General features: G+C 39.0%; 1 protein-coding gene across 1 annotated transcript in view; it reads right to left on the reverse strand.

Annotated features, from left to right (window-relative positions):
- Positions 1–1,269: 1,269 nt before the first annotated feature.
- RRH (retinal pigment epithelium-derived rhodopsin homolog) overlaps positions 1,270–11,545 on the reverse strand; it is a 31,823-nt gene continuing 21,547 nt past the window's right edge. The window contains exons 6-7 of the mRNA XM_006869316.1: positions 4,042–4,220; positions 1,270–1,384 (exon numbers count right to left, since the gene is read on the reverse strand). Coding sequence (XP_006869378.1) covers positions 1,270–1,384; positions 4,042–4,220 — 294 coding nt within the window. The remainder of the gene's footprint in view (positions 1,385–4,041; positions 4,221–11,545) is intronic.

Raw genomic sequence — 11,545 nt, forward strand, 5'->3', positions numbered from 1 at the left:
TTTTGAACCCCTTTTGGCTGCCAGTGATATCCTTGATATTCACTACCTTTGCAAACCAAATAAAATGAAGCTGCTAGGCACCTATATTTTGTTTTTGTATTTTCTTTATCAATGCATGCATTTTAGCATAAAATTATTCCTTTTATCATGTAAATGAAGTATCTAAAAATAGATTTGTATAAAACCATATTGATTATCTAGTTCAAATAATGTTTCCTCCTTGTTCTAGCAGAAAACAAAAGTTTATCAGAACACCTTTCCCACATGTAAAATGATATAACAGGACATCTGAACTGAAAACCTCAGTGTTTCCGGGCCCTCAAAGAACAAAAGTGCAATGTCAATACTGTCTTATAAATGTTTCAAGACAGGTTCATTACATTGGTAGTACCAAGTAGAATCAGCTGTAGTGTTTCCAAACTGTAAGTTTTTACCACCGATGAGGTGGTGGTGGTTGCATGCTATGGAGTCAGTTCCCTGTATAGAATTTCTGAGACTGTAAATCTTTACAGGAACAGAAAGCCTTATCTTTCTCATATAAAACAGCTGGTGGTTTCAAACTGCTGACCTTGAGGTTAGCAGCCCGACTCATAACCACTATGCTACCCAAACTAGTATACATTAAAAGGGGAGCATGATGACTCCATATGATAAGTGCTAGATTGCAAATTGCAAGGTCTGTGGTTTGATCCTGCCAGTCACTCTGCAGGAGAAAGATGGGGCTTTCTGCCCCTGTGAAGATTTAAAGCCAGTGAAACCATATACAGAGTCAGAAACAACTCAACAGCATTTAACAACAACATATAGCATTATACAACTAATTACTGTTGTTAATTTATCCTAACATTAAAATAGCAGCTGCTTATAAGCTAATGGAAGACTCAAATAAATCAGCAGGCCATCAGTATGGTGTAATGTGAGCTGATAGGGAGAAGAGAACAGGGGCTTTAAACTAGTAAGACTAGGTCCACTGAAGGAGATAAGCAACAAATTTAGACACAACCAAGTAAAGAAACATACACTACAGTATCCATTGTACAAACAGAACTGTGTGCTTCACTTGATGAACTCACAGTCTAATCAGACATTTATCTATGTCTGCATTTGACCTAAATGGGATCAAACTTAAAATAAATTAAAACTTTGGTAAAAAAAGAAACAAAACAAAACAACAACAACAACAAAAAAAAAAAAAAAAACAAGGAAAGCAGGATGGCTTAAAAAAATAAAGAAAGAAAGCACTTTGATAGTGTATACCTTTCTCTTATTTCAGATTCTTCTAGAAGCCAATGGGTTTTGAGATACATTCATTGGTAAAATACTTGTCGTAGGCACTGCTTGGTGAGTCTGACATTTGAATATGGCAAACATTGACCTTCGGAACCTGTGATAAAAAAGGGGAAATCTGACATCATTTTATAATAATTTAGAATTCTTAAAACACTTTCAAACAGGAATTTGTTGCCACTACTACCAATTGACATTTACAAAGTAAATTTCTACCTCCAATTTAACATCTTCATTAGATTGTGAGGTCTTTCTTCCCAGACACCCCAGGGTAGATTCAAACCGCCAACATTTCGGTTAGTGGTTGAGTGTTTTAACTGTATCAACCAGGGACTCCTTTATAACTATTACAAAAACATGTAGTAAATGGTACAGCTTAAGGCCAATTTTGGAGTCCTGGTGTGGCACTGTGGGATAATGTGCTGAACTGAAAAGTTGGTTTGAACCTCAAGGTCGGCAGTACGAATTCACCAGCTACTCCTTGGAAACCTTATACAGGGTCGCGACAGTCAGAACCAACTTAACAGCACTTAACAATAAAAAAGGCCAATTTTACACTACTGCTTATAAACATTTAAGATTTTTAACAATAGTCTAGTAATTACATGCCTTTAAAATGATACTTCTAGCATCGATTGGCATCTTTTAAAAAAAACAAAACTAAGGATGTGTATTTTGTGCCTCTGTTAGAATCAACTGAGAGCAACTGTGAGTTCTTCTGAGCAAAGGTCCATTGAAATTAAAAACCAAAGCCACTGCTATCAAGTCAATTCCGAGTCTATAAATCTTTAAGGAGCAGAAAGCTTCATCTTTCTCCCGTGGAGTGGCTGGTGAGCTTGAACTGCTGACCTTGTGGTTAGCAGTCCAGTGCTTATCCTACAGAGCCACCAGCGCTCTAAGGGGGGTTGCAAAAGAACTTAAAAAAAGCTCTGAATTGAAAATGTATCTTTTGCTCTTCCTCAGTCTGTTTGGACTTAATTTTTTTTTTTTAGTTTCTTCTCATCCCTGGTCTGTACCTAAAGCTGATCTTCAAAATGTGCACGAAAACACAAGTTCAATAAAAAAACAGCATTCACATTCCAGGTTCAAATTACCTGACTTCTACTGAGATTTCCTGGCCAAATATTTAAGCACAATGGATTGGTTTATTCTATTTTTCCAGAAATGAAATAATCTCAATTTCACTAAGGAAGCAGGAAAGGAAATCCCTTGCTGAATGCAAAAATTAGAGGGCGAGAAGAAGTATCTATTATCCTAAATGACTATTGATTCCTGAGGCTCTTTATATTAGCACTGGATTTTTCTCTTGTATTTGGGTAATATGTTTTCTTTCTGGAAATACACAAATAAATGTAGGCAGTTCAGCACTTGTTCATTTTCCAGTACTAGAACTGCTTTATCTTTTGGGAAACATCCCTACGTATCACAAAACAATTTGCACAACACTGCTAAACTAGAGGTTGGCCATTAAAATTGCCCAGAAGAAAAGGCTTGGTGTTGTGCTTCCATTAAGATTACAGCCAAGAAAACCCAATAGGGAAGTTCTAGTCTTGTAACACATGGATGCTATCACCATGAGTGGATAAGAACTCAATGGCAACTAACAACAACATATTTTAGAAAACCCATTCTATATATTTCAGGTGGAGTAATGATAAGGAGCCCTGGTAGCGTAATGATTACAAATCGGGCTGTGAACCACAAGGTCAGCAGTTCGAAACTACCAGCTGTTTCATGGGAGAAAGATGAGGCTTTCTACTCCTGTAAAGATTTACAGCCTCAGAAACCCTGCACAGGGTTGCTATGTGTCGGAACGAAGTCCACGGCACATAACAACAACAACAAGAGTGATATAAATGGTTAATGTGTTTGGCTGTTAACTGAAAGGTTGGGGTTTCCAATCTGTTACCATTCTACTCATAGGAATTCTCCTAGACTTCTAGCAAGGAGTCGAAGATTTGAGTGGGATGTTGGAAAGGAAAGACAACTGGAGTGTGAGAAAAGTAAGTTTAATAGAAAGCTTTTGAAAGTACACTCGATAAGTGAGTGGGTCTGTCTCTAAAAGCCAGTGAAACAGACGTCGAACATGGCTCAGTCTAGGAATATTTATTCGTTAAAATGTCTCTCTCTGATGTTCTCATAGCTCATAGGCTTTCCTTCTCTTAGTCTCCTTCTTTAGCTATCTTGTTCTACCTGTGGTTGCTGGTGGCTATCGTGGTGGAGGAAGAAGGGACCAGATCGGTTCCTACTTCTTTACATCTCTGTTCTATCAAGTCCACCTGGAAGAAAGGACTGGTGATCTACTTCCAAAATAATCAGTCACTGAAAACCTAGTTCTACTCTGATACACATGAGATCACCATGAGCTGGAATTGACTTGACAGCCACTGGTTAACCTTGCAGACCAATCTGAACTGATCAGGGATCTCTCTCCAAGAGCTTTTTTTGTTAGAAATCTATCTTAGCTGATGCTCACATTTGTATTGGTTAACTGGTAGAACTTGAGTCTTAGATTATCCATGATCATCTCTGGTCTCATATGGAAAAAGCCTGTCACAGAACAAGAGATGGAGGTATTTTAGGTCTTAAAGGCCGCTGTATGTTTAGCTGCATGAGTCAAACATCCTTCTTGTTTATACCAGTTTGAAGTAAATTTCTATAACAAACCTTTGTAGAAATCTTCAAACATTATTCATTGACTTTTAATATTCTTGTATAATTTTTTAACTCAGAATCATATTAGACATTACTTACTTTTTATTAGCAATCACATAAATACAAGGATTGTAGAATGTTGAGGATTTTGCAAACAGTGGAGCAATGATGGCCATAGAAGGTGGAATCTTCTTTGGATCACCGAAAGAAGCCCATAAGCACACAATGGAATAAGGGGACCAAGCCACCAGAAACATCATTATCATTAATACTGACATCTGCAAAAGAAATAAATATTCACCAAATCCAATATCTAAACTAGTATGGAAAAATATCTAGATTTGCAATTTAAACATCTTTATATTGTTAATGGAAACTGTGGTGGCTCTAGAGACTGAACTGCAAACCACAAGCACTAGACTGAAGTTTGAGACCACCAGCCACTCCTCAGGAGAAAGATGAAGCTCTCTGCTTCTGCAAAGATTTACAGTCTCAGAAACCCTATACAGGGTAGCTAAGAGCTGGAACCGACTTGATGGCACTTACCAATGACATAAGGAACTGGCTAAGTGTTTTCCCTCAGTGTACTTTGCCTCAGTGTACTTTGATGCAAGCTATGATAATAAGAGCTTGTGAATTCAATTAATATACTACTTTTTTCTTTTTTTTTTAAGAATGCTACAAATGGACAGCAATGAAGATATGGGCTGAGTTCAACCACATTCCATAGACTCCTGTCAGCCTGAAGATGAGAGAGATAAGAGGAAGGGCTGGTTGGTCTGAAGTGTGGTAAGACCTGGGGGCTCCTGAGCCCATGGACAAGGACATAGCCATGGAGGGCTAGAGGTGAGAGTGAAGCATCCAGCTGATGTGAAGTGAGGGAAGAAGCACAAGAACACCCAAACTTACAGATAGTACCCATTTGATCTAGCCTCAATGGCTTGATAATCAGAACTCGATTAGAGAGGATGATTAATTTTTTTTTTTTAATAAAGGAAATGAGAGTAAATTGCTACAATTTGACTAACTTGACCTATACTCATGAATGTAGTAACTCAAAATACCAACACAGAGGGAAGGAGTCTTCACATCAAGTATCAATCCTATCCTCTCTGTATACAGGGTATATGTTGTTGTTTAGTGCTGTCGAGTTGATTCCGACTCATAGCGACCCTATATAGGGTTTCCAACGAGCAGCTAGTGAGCTTGAACTGCTGACCTTGCAGTTCAAACAGCTTTGCAGTCTGGCGTATTAACCCACAGTGCCACACCAGGACTCCATACAGGGTATTTTTGTTGTTAAGTGCTGTCGAGTCAGTTCCGACCCACAGCAACCCTGTACAGGGTTTCTGAGGCTGTAAATCTTTATGGGAGCAGAAAGCCTCATTTTTCTCCCGCGGAACAGCTGGTAGTTTTGAACTGTTGACCTTGCAGTTCGCAGCCTGATTAGTAACCACTACGCTACCAGAGTTCCTTAGGGATGGGAAATTAGACATTGGCTACCTAAAATGCGGGGGGTGGGGGGTGGGGGAGTGGCGAGCACTATAAAGTCACAAAGTGACTGGCTTATAAGTTTTCAAGAGGGGGTTTAGTGTGCTGGAGAAGGTAGAAACCCCAGTGAATGGTTTTCATCTTCTCTAGATGGTTCTGATGAAAAGAGATGGGGATAAGATTCTTATGATTCAATAGTGAGTACTTGTTATCATGACTAATTGTGATTGCTACAACTGTAAAGGCAGAAGTTTCATAACAAAAAGGGGGTAGTAGTTAATCTTACCATCCAGGAACAAAGGACCCTAGGACCATCAAAGGAGAAGCCTATCCAGAAAAGCCGTGACACCAGAGATGGATGCAGAGTTGAGGACATGGAGAGAAAGAGCAGGTGAGGACTCTGGACTCATAGAAAGATAAAAGACTGAGTGTTGGCGGCCAGGAGGCAGGCTTTCAGAGTGTGCCCTTTGGTTGTTTACATGATTATATATGCCTGAATATTTTTGTGTACAAACCAAAAAAAGAGGGAATAGAAGTAAATATGGTTGAATGATGATGCATGGAGGAGACTGTAATCATTGCAGTGAAATGATGAATGTAAAACCATGTTGCATTCCATGTTCTTCCATGTAAACTATCACTCAATTCACACACACACAAAAAAAGAATGCTACAAATGTAAAGAATACCTTCTATATTTTGGTGTGCCAGGGTATTAAAGTGCCAGAGGAGAATACAAAAGCTGGCCTTGATGAGAAGCAGATGAAAATCCTTTCCTAACTCATTTCTCATAATTGTGCTGTGGACTGCTGGCATTGTTTTTTTCATTTCCTTTCTGTCATTATCTGCAAGTTTGAAAGATAGTTTTCTGACTTTCTAAACTCAATCTGGAAAAAAAATTAAGTCCTATATTGAGTTCAGAGAGCTTTCACTTAGGCCATTTGTGCTGGATATGTATTGTGTGTAAAAGAACTCCCTTAATCTTCTTTAAATGGAATATTATGCATTGCTCCCTCCTGATCACACACTAAAATCATGAGAAAGATTTTCAAAAGACATAAGGGCAGAGAATCAATTATTAGACAATGATATAGTTGTTGGTAGGCACAATCAAGTGGGTTCCAACTCATAGTGATCCCATATACAACAGAATGAAACAATGGCTGTTTTAAAAAATGAAAAGCGAATAACAATTGGACATGTGACAAATTACTTATCAGACGTGAGAATGGTTTAAGGAAGAAAGGAACAAAACATCCAGCAGTGAGAGAAAACCAGATACAGACTAATTCATTCTACTGAATTCCAGAAAGTCTCAGAAATTCAAAACATCAGTTTATACATGGAACTGAAAACAGGAGAACTTATTGAAAGTCTGCAAACAAAAGCAGCTAGAGTTCCATATCCTTTCTCCACTCAGCTTTCTCCTCATGGAAGAGCCCCAGAGGTGAAGTCTAGGAGAGGTATTGCTGTTAAGTGCCTTCTAGTAGGTTCCAACTCATAGCGACCCTGATTAGCATTTCCAAGGAGCAGATGGAGAGCTTGAAACACCGACCTGGTGGTTCAAACCAACCTTGCAGAAGATCATATGAATCCTCAGCACCATACCAGGAGAGGTTAAAAAACGGAAAGTCAAGACTGAGGGACACTGGGCTCAACTGGGCACAGTCAAACTGTACTATAAAGAAGGGATAGGAATCTTCCCCTTGGAAACTGACAAGTTCAGAAGAAAATGACTAGAAATACAGGCAGTCTGAGATTCTCCCAATATAAATAGCTGGAGAGAACCTCTAGAGTTATAATCAACTTTTTAACGTTGCACTCTTAAAATATGAGGGGGCAGGCACTGACCACCAGACACACTGAGAAAACATTCAAACTGACAGAGACCAAAGCACCAGAGAAGCTCAGGGAAAGGAATAAATACATATGGTGGTGGTGGTGGTGGTACTATGCCACTGAGTCCGTTCTGACATGTAGCAACCCTGTATAAGGTTTCTAAGGAGTGGCTGGTGGGTTTAAACTACTGACTTTTCAGTCCAACCTGTCAGTACAATGCTTTATCCTACAGCGCCACACCAGAACGCCTATACTTTGCTTTTTATAAAAAAATTTTAAAACATTGCGTCAAAATATTGTACTTCTTGACTACTCCACCTTTTTAATGCCCTCTCAAATTTTGCACCCACGGCATTCTCTTCATCCTAATGCCAGCCCTGAATATGGCTGAAGAAGTCTCCTAGAAAGTAGGATTAAAAGAGAAAGAAAATGCAGAAAAGACATTTGAAAAAATCCAACACTGATTCTAGATAAAAACATTCAACAAAATAGGAATATAAGGGAAATTCCTCAACATAATTAAAGATATATACATAACCAACAGCCAACATCACTCATAATGGTGAGAAACTGAAGTCATTCCCATTGCAAACAGGTTCTAGACAAGAATATGTTTTATCACCATTCCAATTTAATATTGTGCTGAAAGTCTTAGCCAGAGGTAGAAGGGGATATTTGTTGCTGTTAAGTACCAGCAAATCAATTCCAAGTCATAATAACCCTACATAGGGTTTCCAAGAAGTGGCTAGTGAGTTTGAACTGTCAATCTTGAAGCTGAAACCGACTTTGAGGTGGAGTGCTTATCCTACAGCACCACACCAGAAGGGGATATTTGAGACATCCAAATTGGCAAAGAAGAAGTAACATTCTCTCTAGTTGCAGACTATATGATCCTACACTTAGAAACGTCCAAAGACTCAGCAAGAAAATTATTGGACCTAATCAATAGATTCAGAAAAGTGGCAGGGTACAAGATCAAAATACAAAAATAATTTGGATTCCTTTACACTAATAAAGAGAGTTCAGAAAAGGAAAATCTGGAAAACAATACCACTTACAATAGCCATCCAAAACATAAAATATCTAATCAGAGAAAGAAAAGACGTATACAAAGAAAACTGCAAAACACTATTACAAGAAACCAAGAGACCTGCAGAAATGTAGAAATAAATATACCCTGCTAGTGGATAGGAAGACTTTACATTGCAAAAATGTCAACACTGCCCAAAGCAATCTATGTTTGTTGTTGTTTAGTGCCTTCGAGTTGGTTTTGACTCATAGAGACCCTGTATAAGGTTTCCGAAACTATAAATGTTTGAAAGAGCCCAAAGTCTCATCTTTCTCCCACGGGGTGGCTTGTAAATTCAACCTGCCAACCTTGTGGTTCACAGTTCAGTGTTGATCCCCTTGTACCACAGCAATCCCAATCCAGATCCCAGCGTCATTCTTTAAAGAGATGGAAAAACTAATCACTAACTTTATGTGGAAAGGAAAGAAACTGCAGACAAGCAAAGCATTATTAAAAAAGAATAAAATAGGAGGCCTTTCACTTCGTGGTCTCAAAACCTGCTACACAGCCACAGTAGTCAAAACAGCTTGGTACTGGTACAATGAAAGACGCATAGATCAATGGAACAGAATTGAGAACCCAGAGGTAAATCCATGTTGGAGGAGAATATTGAAAGTGCCATGGGCTGCCAAAAGAACCAACAGATATGTGTTGGAGAAAGTGCAACCAGAGTGTTCCTCAGAGGCCAGGATGTCCAAACTTTGTCTTTCATACTTCGGACATTTTGTAAGGAGGGAGCAGTCACTGGAGAACGATATCATGTTTGGTAAGGTGGAGGGTCAGAGAAAAAGAGGAAGACCCCCAGCGAAATGGTTTGGCCAAGTGGCAGCATCAATGGACTCAAGCATGGCAACAACAGAGAGGTTGGCCCAGGATCAGGCAGTGTTTTGTTAAAAATGAGATACATATGTGTATCAAAGAATTTGACCAAAAGAATAAAAAGAGAATCCACAGACTGGGAAAAAAATGTTTGGCAACGACATAACAAAGGACTACTCTCTAAAGTTTATAGACTACTTCAATGCTTCAACAAGAAGACAAACAGTCTGATTTTAAAATGGTCAGGGAAAGTGAACAGACACTTCACCAAAGAAGACAATCAGGTAGCCAACAAACATAGGAAAAAATACTCACCATCATTAGCCATTAGAGAGATGCAAATCAAAACAACAATGATCTATCATCATTCCAACATTAACAGTAAAGATTTTTTTTTTTAATGCCCTCAAATGCTGATGAAGGTGTGGAGAGACTAGGACCCTCCTACACTGCTGGTAGGACTATAAAATGGTGCAACCACTATGGAAAACAGTATGGCACTTCCTCAAAACATTGAAAATATAAATACCTGATAACCCAGCAATCCCTCTACTTGGTATATTTTCTCAAGAAATAAGAACTGTGGCACAACTAAATATATGCACACTCCTGCTCATTTCAGCACTATTCACAATAACAAAAAGATAGAGACAGTCTAAATCAACAGAACAGTTAAACTAACTGGTACATTCACACAATGGACTATTATGCAACATTCCCCTCACAACATGGATGATCCTGGAGGACATTGTTATTGTTGTTAGGTGCCATTGAGTCGGTACTGACTCATAGTGACCCTATGCACAACAGAACGAAACACGGCCTGGCCCTGGGCCAATCCCACAATAGTTGCCATGCTTCAGCCCATTGACGCTGCCACATTGCCAATCCATCTTTTTCTTACTGAGTAAAATCAGTCAGAAACAAAAACACTGCTGGAAAAACTTACTAAATGAAACCTTCTGTGATGGTTACTAGGGAATGGTTGGGAGGGGGCATTATTTATCAATTAGAGGGTAGAAATGATGCATTTGAGTTTTGGTGTTGGAGAAGAATATCAAAAGTACCGTGGACTGTCAGAGGATCAAACAAATCTGTGTTGGAAGAAGTATAACCAGAATGCTCAGAAGCCAAGATGGCCAGATTTCATCTCTCAAACTTCAGACATATTTATCAGAAGGCACTAGTCCCTGGAGAAGAACATCATGCTTGGTAAAATGGAGGATCAGCAAAAATGAGGGGGGCCCCAATGAGATCGACTGAGTCCATGGCAACAGCAATGAACTCAAGCATAGCAATTATTGCGAGGTTGGCACAGGTCTGGGCAGTGTTTCGTTCTTTTGTACATAGGGTTGCTATGAGTCAGAATCAACTTGATGACACCTAACAACAGACGGTAGACACGTGTTAACATGGCTAACAGGACAGGAAATATGCAACAAGACGGAGGTTGGCAGAGAAAGATGAAGAGACTGGGAGAGACAGGAAAGAAAGCAAGAGTTAAAGGAAATAGAGGTAAATACTGTTCACTGATGGTACGTGACGGGGATTGAAATCATTATAATGAAGTAAAGTATGTGATTTTCTAAATGTAAAAATGATGATTACCTTTTCTGTAAACCTTCATTCAATTCACAACAAAAAGTTCTATAAAGAAAGAGAGAGGATAGAAGAAAAAATTTAAGAAATTATAAGATAAATCCAAGAGATCAAATATATAAATAAAAAGTGTTTCAGGGAAAGAGAAGACAGAAAATGGAAGGAAGAGCAACATGAGAGAGAGAAATAATAGAAGAGCTCTCCCAAGTGAAGACTGTGATTTTTCCACAGAGAAAGCATTCACCAAATACCCAGCAAATGGATAATTTAAGACCCCCATTATGTCATTCCACCACTCGCCTGTCAGTTTGTCATACTGTGGTGGCTTGTGAGTTGCTGTGATTCTGAAAGCTATGCCACTGGTATTTTAAATACCAGCAGGGACACCCATGGTATACAGGTTTCAGATGAGCTTCCAGACGATAACAGACTAGGAAGAAAGAGTGATGAACTACTTACAAATATTTAATCACTAAAAACCTTATGAATAGCAGAGAAACACTGTCAGATATAGTGCCGGAAAATGAGCCCCTCAGGTTGAAAGGCACTCAAAATGCAACTGGGGAAGAGCTGTCTCCTCAAAATAGAGTTGACTGTGATGACCCAAACGGAGTAAAGCCCATGGGCAAAAAGCCCACGGAACCTTCATTTGCTGACGGGACACAACTCAAAATGCAGAGAAACAGCTGTAACACCCACTGAAAATCAGAACATGGAAGTATGAAGTATGAACCTGGGAAAATTGGAAGTTGTCAAAAATGAATTAGAAAGCATCGATTTCTTAGT

Source organism: Chrysochloris asiatica, unplaced genomic scaffold, assembly GCF_000296735.1.
Source record: "Chrysochloris asiatica unplaced genomic scaffold, ChrAsi1.0 scaffold00129, whole genome shotgun sequence".
NCBI lineage: Eukaryota > Metazoa > Chordata > Mammalia > Afrosoricida > Chrysochloridae > Chrysochloris > Chrysochloris asiatica.